Source organism: Neltuma alba, unplaced genomic scaffold, assembly GCF_004799145.2.
Source record: "Neltuma alba isolate B1F8T4 unplaced genomic scaffold, ASM479914v2 tig00007441_pilon, whole genome shotgun sequence".
NCBI lineage: Eukaryota > Viridiplantae > Streptophyta > Magnoliopsida > Fabales > Fabaceae > Neltuma > Neltuma alba.
The window spans coordinates 128,246-146,089 of record NW_021634784.1 but is presented as its reverse complement, the minus strand read 5'-3'; the positions used below and the strand labels follow the sequence as shown (position 1 = coordinate 146,089).

Here is a 17,844-nt window from a genome sequence, read left to right as displayed (position 1 = left end):
TTAAAATAATTTAATATGAAGAAGTCATAAAAAATATTTTAAATATAAAGTGAAACATGAAAAAATAAAAGTATATTTTTAGGAGCATATTTAAAAATAAAAATATATTTCTAACTTATTCATTACTTTCAACTAATTTTAATTGATTTTTTATTATCTACAAATTAGTTATTTGAGGCTTATAATAAGAATCAAAAGAAGTAATAAATTTCTTAACTTTTTCTCTCTCCATATTTCAAAAGCCATAAGCCATAAGCCATAAGCCATAAGCCATAAGCTGTTAATTTTAACTTATAGCTTATTGTAGCTTTTCAGACAAAAGCCCGATTGCAAATAAGTGTTGCCAAACAGACCCTACTTTTTTCAATCGAGCTTATAGAGCTTATAGAGCTTATAAGCTACTTATAAGCTCCAAATAAGTGTTTCCAAACAGGCACTCAGTCCTTAATACCTCTGGTCCTTAATATAAAAGTTTGTTTGACTTTTAATTTGGTCTTAAATATAAAACTCCAGTTCATTTTATCTTTTACATTTATCTATTTTTTCCAAAATAGTCCTTGTAGGTTGCACATATTAAAAATTCAATCAAATGATAATTTTAGTTAGTACACATTATTAGTAAGGGTATTCTAGGAAAGATAACACATATTTATTATAAATAACTAACTTAATTAATTTTCTTAATCTTTCCAAATTAGTCAATTAAGTCTTATATTAAAGACCACATATGGTATAAGTGATTGTTTAACTTTTAATCTGATCTTAAATATAAGACCACAATTCACTTTATCTCTCTTATTTATTTATTTGTTTCCAAAATAGACACTTTAGTACTTGGTAGTTTTAGCTAGTATAAATGATTAGTAAAAGTATTTTAAGAAAAACAATATCTATTTATTACAAATAACTAACTTAATTAACTAATTCTTTAATCTACTCAACTTAGCCAGCTAACTCTTATATTAAAAATAGGAGGTAGTACTAAGAAAATAGTTTTAAAATGTTAACAGCAACAGTTAGTCATCGCGTAGATCATACTATGAGTAAAAATGACACATTTTAAATTGAGTAAAATACATTTTAAGCATACAGATTAAGCATTTAACTTTCACCATATTTTTGTTAGGACACGGGAAAAAGCAAGATGGGGAAAAAAATAAGAAGAGAGAAAATAGAATAGTTGATGAGAAAAGTGGAGAAAAAATATTCTCTCCCCGGGATGTTCAAGAGAAAACCGAAAAAATAAAAAAGCGACTAATTTTAAAAAAAACAGTAACATTTTTACATATATAAAAAAGGATATGAACCTTTTTATAGTTTTATTCTTTTTTAGGGCAATGTCTATGTTTCTTCCTCCAAAATCTTTCCACTTGTTTGAAGGAGATAATTTTTGAAAGAAAATACACAAGATTTCATGCTCCTTTTTTTTTAAAAAAAAAAAACCAAAATTTTCCTTCCTTGTTTTTTATCTTACCATCCATGTAACCAGCCACACTCGGGAGATAAAAAGTTTGTTATTGTTTTATTATTTTCGCCCCTACTTTTTAACTTCCTCTCCTTTTCTCTAGGATCAGGATCTTACTAATATTACTTCCGGTCCTTAATATAAGACCCCCTTGACTTTTTGTTTGGTCCTAATTATAAGACTCCAATCCATTTTGTCTCTCATATTTATGCATTTTTTTCCAAGATAGTCCTTCTAATAATGATAGTTCTAGCCAATACACTTAATTAATAAGGATATTTTGGGAATAACAACACTTATTTATTACAAATAACTAACTTAACTTACTTCCTTAATCTCCCTAAATAAGTCAACTGGGTCTTATAATTATGACCGGAGGTAGGATTTCAGAATAGCAGCATGGTGGCATAGCAATGCCTACAACTGTAAAAAGTTCAAGGAGTTGCCAACACCTTGTTCTGGAAGTGACATTCTTCTTTTGGCACGCAAAACTTGCATAAGCAGAGGATTTACGTTCGACAAAGAGTCGATGGCTTGTGAGTGTTCTTCAGGGGCATCTTCAGATATGCACTACTGATAATTTAAGGCCAGCAATGAATAACTTTGTTTATGATAGAAAGATTTATTTGATAATTGATACACCGACATTAGCAAAACAAGCATCCTCTATAAAAAAGTTACACATGATTCGTATAATCTATGACCACAACTCAGAAAAAGTGGGGGAATTAGGATTGAGTACATATGATCTAAGAACCCTATAACAATAAAGAAAAGTCTAGACAACAAAGCCGCCATTGACTCTAACAACCTGACCATTGATCCATTCTCCAGCATCACTAGCCAAGAATCCTACAAATTGAGACACGTCTTTGGGCTCTCCAAGTCTTTCCAAAGGGCAAGCATCCACTATCCTCTTTACAGTTTCCTCTGTTTTGCCTGCAAAGAACAGCTCCGTGGCTACAGGCCCTGGTGCCACACAGTTGGCTGTAATCTTTGTTCCTTTCAGCTCCTTAGCCACTATCTTTGTCATCGTCTCCACCGCAGCTTTTGAAGCTGCATAGGCTCCATAACCCGGCGTGTTGCTCCCCACCACCGACGTAGTTATCAGTATGATCCTTCCTCCACCGCCTCTGACTAGCCTATTTGCCGCCTCTCTTGCGCACAGAAATGCACCTATTCAAACCCAAAAGGAAAGAAAAAACAGTCTTTTAGAATTTAGTATCATTACGATTTTATGTTTGATATCACATTGACAAGAACCAAAACGTGATTTTGATAAAAGCAACTTTTGAACTACTTTTGTCGAAACGTAGTTTTGATTCCAGCCCGATGGGATTCCAAACACCTTTATAATCAACTAGGATTAATGATTCAGGGTCATCTAGTAAAGAGGTAAATGATAAAGCTCAAATTCTTTCTGACGGGATTCGCTATCAGTGATCAAATGGATTAGGTCTTCCGTTGCCTCTGGGGAAGCTTCAGCTTTATGCTTATCACAACTAGTAACTTAACCAGAAAATTATTGGATATATCCAATCGTAGCTCTAAAAAAAATTTAATGATTCTATGTACAAGTTGAATGTAAGAAATAGGAAATTTGTTTGTTTGTTAGTTTGTGCAGCACGCATATGAACCACTTCGGAAAAGATTAAATGCAACAAATATAGGATTTCAGCAGAGCAAATTAACAACCCAACCCTTGAAATCAATGTCTAGACATATTGATCTAGTCTCTGTTCTTTCATCAAGTGCTTTAAGAATTTGTTATTTAAATAAAAATCTCCATTTTAGACAGCATAACTGATTCCAGCAAACTAAATTGTTCCATCATTCCGATCACTTTAGACCTATTAAAAGCGAACAAAGAGTTAAAGAATATTAATACCACTATAATATTAAACTTTACACAATCTGTATTATATTAATTAATGAAGATAAAGTCATATCATTTCTCTGGGTTCAAATACCAGATTTGCAAAGAATAATATAATAATTCATAGCATAATCACCTCTAGTGTTGATATTGAAAGTTCTATCCCAATCCTCCAATGCGGTATTTGCAATTTTCGGGTACTTCGGGTCAAGCACTCCGGCACAATTCACAAGAATATGGATAGACCCGAACACTTGCTCCGATTTGTCGAAGAGCTGCTTCACCTGATCTGGATCCGACACATCTGCTTGAACGGCGACTGCTCGAAGCTCTGACGAATCGGAGGCTTTATTGAGCTCAGAGGCGAGCGAATCGGCTTGGTTCGAGCTCGAAGCATAGTTGATTACAACCCTGGCTCCGAGTGAATGGAGATGGATGGCTATGGCTCGACCTATGCCCCTGGAAGATCCCGTCACTATGGCTGCTCGGTCTTTCAGTGGAAGAGACGGTGAAGAAGAAGCCATGGGTGGTCGTTCCAACTTTCAGTTGAAAATTGATGATCGTTCTTGCCGTGATTTCGTCGTATTTATAATTATAATGGTGCCGCTTTAGAATTTTCAAAAGAGCATTTGAGAAAATACGGCGAGCCCATGATAATACACCGCATCCTGCACTAATTGACTAATTTTAATTTAAATTGAGTAAAAAATAAGTTAAAATTAATTATTTATAATAAATAGGTATTATTTTTCTTAAAATATTATTACTAATCAAATTTACTGATTAGAACTACTATTATTAAAAGAACTATCTTAGAAAAAAAGGAATAAATATGAGAGATAAAATATATCAGAATTTTATATTTATGATCAAAATAAAAATCAAATAAAATCTTATACTAACGATTGAAGGTAGTACTTCACTATTTAATATAGAAACTAATTAGAAAGTTAATTTTGATCCTATATATATAAGACTTATTTACTTGTTTATCAACTTTTTCTCAGATTAACCCTAAAAATATTACCCCAATAATAATCAAATAGGAGAAAGAAGACGATAATTAAAAAAGATACTTAGGGTATTTTTAAAAAATATTATATTAACTAATTTAATTAATATCTTTAATATATTTAAATTAGTTAATTAGTTATTATATTAAGGAGAGGAGGAGTATTATTTTTATTTTTAGGCACAATATCCTAAAATCTTTAAATCTTTAGACAATAATAGTTTCCTCAGCTCTAAGTGGAAGAGATAGTCTAGTACTACATATATAAGAAATAAATTATTGTCCTAAATATAATATACTAATTTATTTTTTATACTCATTTGATTCTAAATATAAGATATTTTGTAAATGAGTCTTATAGGGCAGGGGGAGTATTTATTTATTTTTTCAAATAATTTATTTAACTCACATATCCTGTGCCAGAAAAATGAAATCATCTTTATTAAAATTAACTAGTTTATTTAGTATTTTTAATTTACTTAAATAAGTTAATTATATATTACATTAAACATTGGAAGAGTAATTCTTCTAAAATTTCTAAGATACTTAGTATTAATTATTGTTATGAAATAACTATATTATTTTTGTGTAAATGACCCTCCAAACCGACACTTTGGATAATTACTGGAAATTGGTAAATTTGATAAATATGAATATTTTATTTTAAAAATTAATAACTTTAAATGACAGCAAAAATGTAGACAATCATGATTAATATTAAAAAAAAGAGGTACAATTAAAATTAAAATTTCATATAAAATTAGATAATAAACATGCACTTTGTGAAATAAAATGGTGGATCTGTCCTCAGATGTGCGTCACGGCATACCTCAGTTGTGATAAATTAATAAATTAACAATGGAAGAGTGGTCAGAGTTGATGGCTTTCGCCGAAGGGCGTGACATAAGAACATGAAAAATTGACAAGCAATGCATTGCAAAGCGCACCACATGCTCTTATTATGTATCTGTAGATAGCATAAAAAATCTCCTAAATTACACTTTTTTATTGAACAACTCTGCAAAAAAGGCATTTTTTTAAATCATAAACTCTCCCTGTGGGCCCCTTGGTCTATCTTCTGTGAGTTCAAAGTCTTGTAGAAGAGAGAAAAATACAATAAAGAACCCAACATCACTTGCAAATGGATCTCTCCCAATTTTTTCTTTCCTTTTTTAATTATGAGGGCAAATTTACAAATATTACGAATCAAGTCAAACACACCTCAAAGTCATGTGATAATAACCAAGCCTAATGGTTATACTGGAATGTTAATTTTTATAGAATTCTAAAAAGATGATACTCCTTCGGTTTTAAATATAAAACTTCTTTTGTAGTATAATTTATACTACAAAAAGAATTTTATATTTAGAACTGGAAGATTACATTCATTTTGAGAACGTACATTAAGAGTCATTGGCACGTGAAGACATAAGGACAATATATATTGACCGTTTCAATTGTTACTTTGAATGGAATGCTTTCATTGGATTCTCCAAATCACTGGGGACATTGATGCTGGAAACGAGGATTAGAAGTCACTGACAATTGTTGTGAGGACATACGAAGAATATCGACAATTCCAAGTATGGTTTCATTATATTCTTTGCAGAACAACTCCATCACATTACTTGCTCGTTTTTCTCATTTACGAGGCGTTATTCATCTCCCTCTATATATTAACATGTTAAACGCTCATTGTACAGATAAGTCAATCTATATTTTAGGACTCTATTGCATTTCTATATTATATTTTTTGCACCAACTTAATTATATCTCATGCACTGTGGTTGTGATTAGTATTGATTGTTAGAATATACTACCTCCAGTTCTTAATATAAGACCTTATTTGACTTTTATTTTGATCCTAAATATAAAACCCCAACCTATTTTATCTCTCATATTTATGTATTTTTTCAAGATAGTCCTTTTAATAATAGTAGTTCTAGCCAATACACTTGATTAGCAAGGATATTTTAGGAAAGACAATATCTATTTATTACAAATAACTAACTTAATTTCGTTCCTTAATCTCTTCAAATTAGTCAACAAGCTCTTATAATTAAGACATGAGGTAGTATTGAAGTTTCACTTTCAATAAATACATTAGAAAACAACTTAAAGTATGCAATTCCAAGATAAGTCCTATTAAATTGATTTAAAAATAATCGAATTCAAATCTCATGGATGGAAAAAAAATTCTTATATGACACCGATAAACAACTCTCTTTATGGGATTCAAACATTAATTCACTACGTTGTGATGAGAAATTAGTTCCTTCTATTAGAGATAAAATATTTTAAGGAATAAAATTACAAATTTTGAAAATAAAATAGATTGATGTCTTGTATTGAGAATTAATGGAAACTTTTTGTTTAGTTTTTATATTTAGGAGAAGAGGTAATTAATAGTTTTTTAAAAAAATTATGATATAAAGTTCTTTATATTCATTAAAAATAATGCAGAAATTCGATTGAGATTACTGTTCTGACCCAGAGGCGGGGCTGGTCACGTGACTACGTGAGGTGTTTCGTTTGCATGGAAATGTGGGGAGGAACGGATGCATCCACCACCGTGGAATGTAACGCCTCGGGAACTGTGCAGCAAGGCTGTGATGATTCTTGTGGAGCGGAAGGTTACCACTGCTTTACATAACTGTGAGCGCCTCAGGAAACCCACAGAAGAAATCGAAGTTGAAGCTGAAGTTGAAGGAAGCGAAGATGTCTGCAAGTGGAAGTGGAGCTGGTGGGAGCCAGCCGCCGCCGGCCGACGATCTATTGGCTCACATTAATCTGAAAGTCAAGAGCCAGGTTTCGTCAGAATCGACACTTCTGATCTTCTCATTTTTCCGATTGTTTTTTAATTTTCGGAATTTCTGATACGAATTAGATTCATTGACGATAGTACAATCATTTTTTGTTTCTTTTCACTGGTTCTTGAGAATCGCAGGAGGGTGAGGAGGTGTTCTTCAAGATCAAAAAAGGAACTCCACTGAGAAAACTCATCAATGCCTATTGTGATCGAACGTCGAAAAGCCCTGAATCCGTTGCTTTCCTGTTTGATGGACGCAGAATCAGGCCTGAACAAACTCCTCATGACGTAAATTTTCCAAACCTCTCAATCTTTTTCAGTTTTAATAGCAGAAAATCATTCAGATCCAAAAGGAAGAAACAGAAATATAATTACTTCATGTGAACGAGTAGTCTCGTTGTATCTCTCCCTTCTTTCATGTTTCTTCTGTTTCTTTCCTTCTCTTGAGGGAGTTATTGGCAGGTTTTTGATTGGTTTAGTCTCCGTGCAGAGTCTTGAATGTTAGATGTTTGCCAAAGTTATCTGAACTATAAAGTTGATTTTTTCCCCCCTTGCGCAGCTTGATATGGAAGATGGTGATGAGATCGATGCAATGCTGCATCAAACCGGAGGTGATGAAATCCATTTTCTGTGGAACAATGTGCATGAATGATTGAGATTATCTGAGAAGCCGTCGTTCTAGTGAAACATGCTCATCTAATTAATTTGAATATTGGATATTAAATTATATGTTCTTCAGATCAGTTGTGAAATCTTCTATCTGCAGTCTCAGAGAAATCAAATGGATCCTATGTTTTATATCTTTATAGTTCTTAAGGGGCTTGTTTTTATATATTGATTCTGGCTAATGATGATTTTGATTTTAACAACGGATGCATAATGGAGTCGTCATATCATATTTAATTTTGTTAATCAAAAGATTTATTAATTAAAAGATCACGTTTAACACTGCATAGTATTTGTTTCTATCCTTTTTAGAAAACGAAATTTAAGTAGTGGTAAATTATGTTGAAAATTATGAAAGAAACGTGAAATAACTGTTTCCTCTACAAAAAGAAAATTAAGGTGCGATTTGTTCAGTCATTGACTGAAAGTTATCGGAATATTTTTGGCAAAAAAAAAAGGGAAGTTAAGAATCAGATTGGATTATATATAGATTTCCAAAGAAAGAAGAGCGTTTCATAAGCTGGAAATTCTTCCAAACGAGGTTGGGATATCATTAGGGTTATTTTATGCATTCAGCTGAAGTGCAGAGGCGAAAAGCGTTTCACCATTTTCTGGTGGAAGTTCTTCCTAAAACCAAAGTTATTTGATTATTACTTGCACCGATCGAGGAAACAACGATGTTTCCTTAACTGGAAGATTACAGAATCGGATTGGTCCAAGGTTAATAATGTGTGCATGGCTTGATTTACGTTAATGAACCTACTTCCTACTTCCTGCCGGCGATCATTGTTGATAGGCCTGGGGGAAAAATTAGTAAACATGTGAGTTAAAAGAGATTGATGAATTAAATGTAGGACTATGGTAATTAAATTAAATCTCTACTAAAACAAGAAGAAATGACAATTAATATAAGACCTAAATCTATTTTATTTGTATTTTTTTTTCAAAATATCTCTATTGATTAAAAGAGGATACTACCAACAGCAATTTTTAATGCATGATTATATTATAGATAATAGTTTAAGAAGATTAACATATATTTGTAACAAATAACTAACTTAACTAATTTATTTAATATTATTAAATTAGTTATCTAGCTTTTATATAAAAGATTGGAGGTAGTAATTAAGGTGATTAAAACTCACTTTTTTAATATAAAATTTTTTTAGGTTAGTTAAATCCCGAAAGCTCACTAAGATCAGGATATTCTCACATTATTAGTGAGATTTGAACTCAAGATCTTATAGATTATGAGTCAATTTCTTACCAAATTTTAATATTTTTTTGTGACGCAAAGGTATTTTTCTATCGGAGACAATTTTATTCGGAATAATTATCGGAATGTGGGTATTTCTCATAATAGGAATTCAGATCTTAGTTTATTACTCCTCCGGTCCTTAATATAGGACCCAATTCTTGAGTTGGTTTTGGTCCTAAATATAAGACCCATTTCTTATATTTATCAATTTTCTCTAAATTACCCCTATGGATACTCCCTTAACCATAATCAAGTAGAAGAGGGAGAAGGGTATTAAGAAAGATAATTATGGTGTTTTAGGAAAAATGTGTCACTTTTTTTATAATTAACTAACTTACTTAACTTCCTTAATTTAATCAAATTAGTTAAATGGGTCTTATATTAAGGACCGGAGGAGTATTTTGTAATGGATTAATCTCTGCCACTATACCTAATTTCTGTTAGTTTCCAAATTTTTATTTTAACATCGAGCATAAGCTACGATACTCGTTCATAGAATTCCAACAATTTCCCCATTCCTCTCCCCCCGCCCCCCCACAAAAAAAAAAAAAACTCCCGCCAAAAACAAAACCACAGCAACCCCCAAGCCGACACCCGCTAAAAAACAATAAGATCCATAGCGATGAGGATCAAGTTTAAAAACCAAGAGTTATTATATGTACTTTTAAAGTTTTAATTAACAGAAACTTGTTTTATATGGAATACAAGTTATAAACACCAGAGGTTACTACTTTTCTCACATTCCTCTCAAATATAATTATCGCATTCAAAGAATGGGTTGAAAAATGCATCTTTCTTAATTTCAAAATGCAATTTATTTACCAGCACAAGTAAAACAATGTTGGGTATAGTAACATTTAACACATAAATGTTATTTTTCTAGTGCAGGGTGTAAAAAACACCAGAAAAATAATATTATTGTGGTAGATGCACCATCAATAAAATTATAATGTTGAATGTATCTATGAAATAATATCAGGTTCCACATATTATTTTATCATCTATTTTATTTTTAAACTTTGATAACTATCTAAACATTTTGAAAACTTAGACATAGGGTTATTAATGGTCAACTCATAATCAACATTTATTTTATGATAAGTTTGAACCCCAAATTCAAAATGGAACATTTATTCTAATAATATTTCCTTAGATGTGCAATTTTACAACAATTATATTTTTAATTTTATTTAGTAATTCATTTTATTAATTTCGTAACATAATACTCCTCCGGTCCTTATTATAAGACCCAATTTGACTTTTTATTTGGTCCTAATTATAAGACCCAATCTATTTTGTCTCTTATATTTATGCATTTTTTTTCCAAGATAATCCTTCTAATAATGATAGTTTTAGCCAATATACTTAATTAGCAAGGATATTTTAGGAATGACAACACTTATTTATTATAAATAACCAACTTAACTTACTTCCTTAATCTCCTCAAATAAGTCAATTGGGTCTTATAATTAGGACCGGAGGAGTATTTAACAAGATTAAGTATAACAGCCTAGAAATTTTTTTTAATGAAAAATGGATAATATTACTCAAAACAATAAAAAGATTACAAGCTAAACTCCCTTGGGGCCAAGGTTTTTTTTTTTTTAATATGATACGGTTTTTTAGATTTAATAATAATTTTCATTATTCAGAATCATAATTTTTTCGATATTATAAAACAAGATTGACGGGTCTAAATATACAAATTTGAGAATCAAAATATATTAATATATGAATTAGAATATTTAAATTATATATAGAACACTTTAAATTAAATGTAAAAATGAATAATATCACGGTTCACGAGTAACGGACTGACACAGGCCCCATTGAGTAAATGCGGGCTCTGTCTTGTAGTCATGGATAATGTACATGGTCCTTTAATTGTCTCATTAAGTCTTTTTTCTGTTTTTGTAATTTTTTTAAAGTTTTTAGCTAGTTAACTGAATTAAAAACAATTATAAATTAAGATTAAGATTTTTTTTATAAAAAAAGACAGATATAAAATGCAGAAAGTGAAGAATGAGGAGCCAGTGCTAAACAGGGAGACCAAAGAAGACGCACAGAGACGGCGGGTACTCCTGATGTTTCTTTTTCTTTTATGCATCATCTATTAGAACTGGAGGCTGCTACTTCGAGTCAGTAAAGTCGATCTTCTGTAACTTGGGTTTGAGGGAAGAAAGAAGGATATTGGATTGTGATCAGTGGAAAGAATTTGGTTGCTGCTGACATAGTGATGGATTTCAATAATGACAAGTAAAATTCTCTGTTTTTATCTGAGTTTTTCTGAGGGTATGCATGATTTGTTTAGTCTAGGAAGCTGCACCTGAATGCTTTCATTTTTGTGTTTGAAGATGTTGATTTTGGTTATTCATATTTTCCTTTCAATTAGGACCTTTTGTTTTTCAATCTGAGAAATGAAATGGGTTCCCTTAAATTAACATTTTTTCACATGTGAGATTGTTTTTTGGACTTTCCATTCTGTTCTCACTCTGCATTTTAAAAGAAAGCTATTTGTGTCAGATGCTGAAAGATTTTTCTGTTTGATACGGTAATTTTCCATCTGTATATTTGTTTTACTCGAGATTATTCGATGTGAATGAGGTTGTAAAAGATAAAGAAAGGATGAGAATGTGGGCTCTGATTTAATTGGGGCCTCAGGGATTATCGTTTTATCCCCTTCCTCTTTTTGTTTTTTCTCCTCGCCCCTTTTCCTTTCCGCAGTTACTCCTTTACTGACATTATCAACATATGAAGAAAAACCACTTGAACCCATACAGTACATTCTTAAGTTGAAGCCTGCGAACCCCTTTGGATGTGAGAATAAGGAGTTGATGGAGAAGGAGTATATGAGTTCATAAGCACTTTAATTTTAGGGGATCCAGATTAGCATTTGCTCTCTGTTCTTTAGATGTTTCTTTAGTGTCATTGTACTGCATCTCATTGTTGGTCATTGCTTCTTCAGTTTACAATGTGGTAAACCCTTATGCCATTTACTTTATGAGATTGTCTTCAGTTATAAGCATGATGTCTAGAATCATTTTCCAGGGTTGAACTCATCCCAACACTTGTGGATTCTTCCACATGAGTTTGGCCTCTGCCTCTTCTGTGAAATTTCTCTATCATCTTCTATTCTGTAGGTTGTGAACTTTTTCGCATTTACTTATCAGTTATCTATTTATGGTGCTAGGGAGCCGTGGGGTTGGCATGAGGAGGTCAGTGGTTTCCAGAAGACATCCAATTTTGGTGAGTCTTACAATCGTATAATACAATTCTTGGGTGACTAATCCCTGAGAGAATTGTACTGTTTTAACCAGGCATATCTCAGGAGCTTTGGAATGAAGTGCCTCAAACTGAACACCAAAGTTCCCACGTGTTCGATGATGAAACAACCCCAGTTAAGGCGTGTGGGGATTTGGCTTACCATGTTAATAACAGTGGTAAGACCATTCTCTGGCAGGAAGCAGATTTCTTGACTTCATCTTCTTAAGTGTGCAACAATATATTGTTCTTCATTCTCTTTACTGTTGTTTTTCTTTTTCTGATTTCAATGAAGTTCAATTTCAGATAATATGCTAAAGGAGCCTGAGGAATGTAGGGAGACTTCTCTTCTCAAGAGACGTAGGATGCTGCAGTTCCACAGCAATGACGTGCAAGCTTCTCTTTCCAATGAAGAGATGTCCTCAGCATATTTGAAACTAAATGTCAGTGCTAGTATTTTTCTTCATGAGTGGCTTTCACTCTGACAGAACATTGAATGATTCAAACCATATGCAAAAGAGACTCTGAAAATGACAATTTTTTTGTTCAAATGAAAGATAATTACTAGATGAATGAGCTCTGCAAATATTTAAATTTTGTCTGAAATAAATTCAGTGCTGAATTTAGTTGATTGGAAGAAATATATTTCAGTCCATGACTTGATATCTCTTGTCTGCTTATTTATGTTAGATTTATGTTTTGTAATATTAGACCTATATCTTTCATAACTATTCTTATTCAAAGTCCTTTCCCCTGTGTTATTTTTAGCATATGTTGCCCTTATATGTCGTTTGGTTAGCTCGTCTCTAGCTTCTGGGGTGACCTTTTTTCCCCTTTAAAGTACCTTAGTTTTTTTTTAGGGTAGTTGAGATGGCTTTAGTCATTTAAAGTAGCCAAGGCTTCATAAAAAATCCAAGTGTTGCTCTATAACTAAATATGAAACATTACAGCAGAAATTATGTACTACCACAGAACCACAGAACACTGCCATCCTTGTTTTGTCCCGAGTGATTATCCTAAATCAACAAATATTGATCTACATTTTCTGCGCAAGTTCATGTCTGAACAAAATCTTATTCCAAACAAAGTAGCCATACTACAATATGAGAACAAGTTTATAGATGTTTTCAGAATTCAGACTCATCCCTTCTTGAAAAACAAATATTAGGGGAAGTGCATTATTTGGCTTTGGAGGTTGCATCTTCTCACAAACATTTATTGTGTTGGGTACTGCTTTCTGCAAAGAAAATTTCACTTTTATAGCAGTTTTAGATTTACAATTAAACATTTCAATTAAAGTGGTGCCTTTCTGGGAGAAGAAATGAGGAAATTGAAATTGCACTTGCAAGAGAAAATGCTAGCCAAATCAAAAGGGTCCAAGTTCTCCTATCCAAAGAGAGGAAGAAAGATGAATAGGCTTCAGAATAGGTTAAAGAGCCTGAAGTTCATGATTTCTCTATCTCAGGAATTCTGGCAAAATGAAGATTCCAATTAAAAAATTCCCCTAGAAAGACCATAAATCACGAATTGGAGAGTTGTGCAATAAGGAAAGATTATGCAAATCGAGAGAAGCTTGACAAAAGGAACATCCCCACTCCAAAGATCCTCTCAAATTGTAGTATGACACCATCACCCATATTACATGCCACAAGAGGTCTAAGTTATGTGCTTAATTTTATTTTATGTTTGCTAGTGAGGGATAATCCTTTGTTCTTTACATTTTTGTCGAGCATGTCTCACAGTAGCATAGCGATTTGACTGAGATTCTTTCATATAAAGTGGAGTTGTGGAACTGCCTGATTGTAAAATTCATACTTCTTTGTGCATCTAGGGGAAGGAGGACTTAGTCGATGATGCTTTTCCAGACATGTTGCAATGGGTGCCTGGAACATCAGGTCTGCCTCTTTAAAGATTATCCTCAGATAATGTTTGTGGATATTTATTTCTGATGTTTCTTTCTACACTCATTGGAAAATGCGTTAGGGAGTGCTTCTGCCTCCAGTTATGAGGACCTTGAGCTGCCAGCTGAAGGGTGGCTTGCTGACTGCTTTAATGATGCTGATATGGAAATCAGCCCTGAATATATGTATGCTTCTTTAGATGCAATTCAGCGCTTTAATGATTCTTGGCATAATGCTGCCAATTATACATAATGATCCGATGGTTATGCATGCTATTTGATTCAGGAATTTTTCAGGGGCTGGTAATGTTCAGATTGATGTTGCAGGTATATGATTGTTGGACATCCACGGATGTTTACTAATTACAACTCTTCCTTCTTTCACTCCTCTTTGCACTTGCTTTACTCATAATTTTTTTGCAGAGCTCCACGACATCCAACCAGCACATGAACAGCATGTGGTTCAGCAGCATGTCACTCGATCACACAGAAACATTATCTTCAAAGGTTTTACTCCCCCCCCCCCCCCAGGGGGTTTTTTCCCTTTCTGGAAAACTTTATTTCAGTTTTACTGGACTCTTGCTTAGTTTCACTTCCAGGAACAGTTTTGATTTGAAGATGGTCGAACTGATTTGGTTTACACTGAAAAATACCACACACACACACACACACACACACTCTTTCAAATTTAGGGTAGTAGTTTTTTTTAAAATAGTGATATTAATACCCATAACACATTATTTTCACAAAATATTGAATATCTGAATCATAGAACAATAGAAAACTAATCTTATTTCTTATATCGAAGAAAATATTTATATGATTCAATGAGCCACGGCTCCCTCATTCAATCATCTAATCTAAGGCTAGATTTGGCATTGATGCTTATGCCCCTATTTGAAAAATGCCATCAAAAGAGAAAAAAATTGAGTAATTGATAATAAGGGTATTATAAACATTATCTAAAATCGTCCCTTTACCCCTCGGAGCAATCAAATCTGTCTAGTGAATATAACTTTATCGAGTTCAGTTGTAAATGCAGTCTCATGGTTTCAATCAGGTCAATGAAGGCCCTACATAACTATGCTTTCAGTGACTTATCCTTCAATGACATGCACGTTAAATTGAATTCCCTTCCATACTATTATATAATGAGGCGTAAAACGGGAAGCATGCTTATATGGTCTTTCCTTCTGAAGTTGGACTTGGTTTACATGTGTAGGAAGGAAATCTATGATGCAGATGCCTCCAAAGTTGGCAACTTCTGTGGCCTATCCATTTGCCTTCATCAAACCCAGTGGTGCCCAAGGAGACGTCACTCTAAAGGAAATAAATCAGCGGATTCAGACTCCACCATCTTCGAAATCTGAGCCAAAAATTGAAGATCCATCTTCTTACCCTAAGTCAGCATTTTCTGGGAAACCCGTTGTAGGCAAAACGAAAATCCGCACCGAAGGAGGAAAAGGTAGCATCACAATTATGAGAACTAAAGGCTGAGTTTAACTTGTTGAGCAGCACTAGCATTTGTGTCTCATTCCCTTTGTGGGGTTGAGTTCATTTTCTGTAACATATACCAGACAAGTTGTACAACATGATGTTGCAATTTTTGTTGTTATTAGCTATTACATCTATAAATTAACCGCCTTTGTGTTTGTTTCCTGGTAGGATGTAGACGTTTCATAGATGTTTTTTGTTACCTTAGTGCTTGGACCAAGTCTGCAATGAGATTCTTGATCTTTCTGACGTTTCCTCCTGGCAGCCTTAAATTTTTCAATCTCACAAGACTTGGGGCAAGTTTAGGGTTGGATAATAAATATTTTAACTTAAACCTCTTGCCTTTTGAGTTACTCCTCCGGTCCTAAATATGAGACCCTTATACACACTAATATAAGAGTCATATATTTAGAACTGGAGGAATATGTTTCAAGAAACAAGATGTAGGTTGTTATCCTCGTACATTGCTTGGAGTTAGGTAAATGAGTTATACTATTGGTGACTTATTAATGGTACAATTTGTTCTAAATTTTATGATATATATATTTTTTGCCGACAAAATTTTATGATATATTAGTATTTTAATAATATATTGATATATTGATGTTTCAAAGCTAAATCTAGTTACCCCTAGTGGTGATCATGTTCTCTAGTAAAAATTTGACAAATGATTCTTTTTATAGTATAATTTAACATTAATACTTGGCTTACTGCAAAGTATTGTTCACAGCGTTTCTTGTGGGGGAAATTACTGGCAAGCACCTATCTAGAGATAAGATGATGTTTGTGATTTCACAAATTCTGTGCCAACATTCCAATTGAAATGTTATTTCATTTTTGTCAAAGAAAATTAAACATTTGATGTTTTGTAATTTATATTAATTTTCAATTTAGTCCCCTTAGTTTAGTTCATCTCCAAAAATAGGGATTTTAATATTTTCTTGTTTGATTTGATTGGGGTGGACCGCTGGAGGGGAAAAATTTAATATAGAAGAGGAAGAAAATAAAATTATAATAAATGCACTATGATTGTCTATTAGATTTAATTTAAATATTTTTGTTTTATGTTTTTGAAAAAATTGGTTACGTCATAGTTCATCATTTTCTTATTTTCAAAATGTCAACTTTACCTCACATATTATTTACCTAAAAGAATCTCATATATTATTTATTACAAAAGTTTTCAAATGTTATTAAAAAAAAAAACTAGAAGAAAAAACTAGACGCACAGATGATGAAGTAGGGAAAGAGAAGGGGCCGAACTGAAGGTGTGGATTAAAATTATAGTAGCAAATTAGAGAAATTTATTTAATATTTAATTATATCTATTTATATTTTCCAAAAATCCTAATGTAAAAATATAAAATTCAATCTTATAAAAAAATAAAATTCAATTTGTATATAAACATCAACTATCGTAAATAATAACTATAGGCATATATTAGTAACACAAGGATAACGACATATAAATGATAAAGAACAGATTTTTCCCCCAAAAATTTATCGTTTTTACAAGTTGATGTATTTATTTAATAAATCTATTTTAGTACTCCTCCGGTCCTAATTATAAGACCCAATTGACTTATTTGAAAAGATTAAGGAAGTAAGTTAAATTGGTTATTTATAATAAATAAGTGTTGTCATTCCTAAAATATCCTTGCTAATTAAGTATATTGGCTAAAACTATCATTATTAGAAGGATTATCTTGAAAAAAAAATGCATAAATATGAGAGATAAAATGGATTGGGTCTTATAATTAGGACCAAATAAAAAGTCAAATTGGGTCTTATAATAAGGACCGGAGGAGTATTAAATATGTTCCGATAAATTTTCAACCTATTCACTGCTTGGCAAGTTGATCAACAGGAAGATACTTCCTAGGCCACGTTTGGTAGGGAGGAGAGTAGATTCTATGTATTCTTTCCCATGTTTGTTGTGAGTCATAAAACACAGCTGGGAGAGAAGTAGAATTGGAATGAAAAGACTCAAACACCCCTATTTTCTTTTTTAAAGGGCAAAAAAAAGGCAATGGATGCACTAGACATTATCGGGATTGGGCATGAGTTTGCTATAGAATCTGTGCGAACTGCGAAGAGCTGAAC

The 17,844-nt window shown here is 32.5% G+C and overlaps 3 protein-coding genes across 5 annotated transcripts; 2 read left to right on the top strand and 1 right to left on the bottom strand.

Moving 5' to 3' along the window:
- Positions 1-2,045: 2,045 nt before the first annotated feature.
- LOC114752563 (NADPH-dependent aldehyde reductase-like protein, chloroplastic) lies at positions 2,046-3,911 on the bottom strand. Its single transcript, XM_028941299.1, has 2 exons — positions 3,478-3,911; positions 2,046-2,641 (listed from the first exon to the last, which is right to left on the bottom strand). Exons 1-2 carry the CDS (start codon positions 3,863-3,865, stop codon positions 2,244-2,246), a joined length of 786 nt encoding a protein of 261 aa, XP_028797132.1. The 5' UTR covers positions 3,866-3,911; the 3' UTR covers positions 2,046-2,243.
- Positions 3,912-7,069: 3,158 nt separating this feature from the next.
- Positions 7,070-7,849, top strand: LOC114752557 (small ubiquitin-related modifier 1-like). The gene is made up of 3 exons (XM_028941294.1): positions 7,070-7,161; positions 7,301-7,450; positions 7,722-7,849. The coding sequence occupies exons 1-3, from the start codon at positions 7,072-7,074 to the stop codon at positions 7,812-7,814; spliced, it is 333 nt and encodes a 110-aa protein (XP_028797127.1). The 5' UTR covers positions 7,070-7,071; the 3' UTR covers positions 7,815-7,849.
- A 3,281-nt stretch (positions 7,850-11,130) lies between these two features.
- Positions 11,131-15,995, top strand: LOC114752579 (protein XRI1). 3 transcript variants are annotated; one of them, XM_028941329.1, is made up of 9 exons: positions 11,131-11,342; positions 12,277-12,332; positions 12,404-12,526; positions 12,654-12,784; positions 14,179-14,242; positions 14,331-14,433; positions 14,534-14,574; positions 14,671-14,754; positions 15,470-15,995. In XM_028941329.1, the coding sequence occupies exons 1-9, from the start codon at positions 11,323-11,325 to the stop codon at positions 15,742-15,744; spliced, it is 897 nt and encodes a 298-aa protein (XP_028797162.1). In that variant the 5' UTR covers positions 11,131-11,322; the 3' UTR covers positions 15,745-15,995. The 3 variants fall into 3 exon arrangements, with proteins under 3 accessions (XP_028797162.1, XP_028797161.1, XP_028797163.1); XM_028941328.1 differs by having other exon boundaries at positions 12,654-12,790; XM_028941330.1 differs by lacking the exon at positions 11,131-11,342 and adding an exon at positions 11,861-12,062 and having other exon boundaries at positions 12,654-12,790.
- Positions 15,996-17,844: the final 1,849 nt, after the last annotated feature.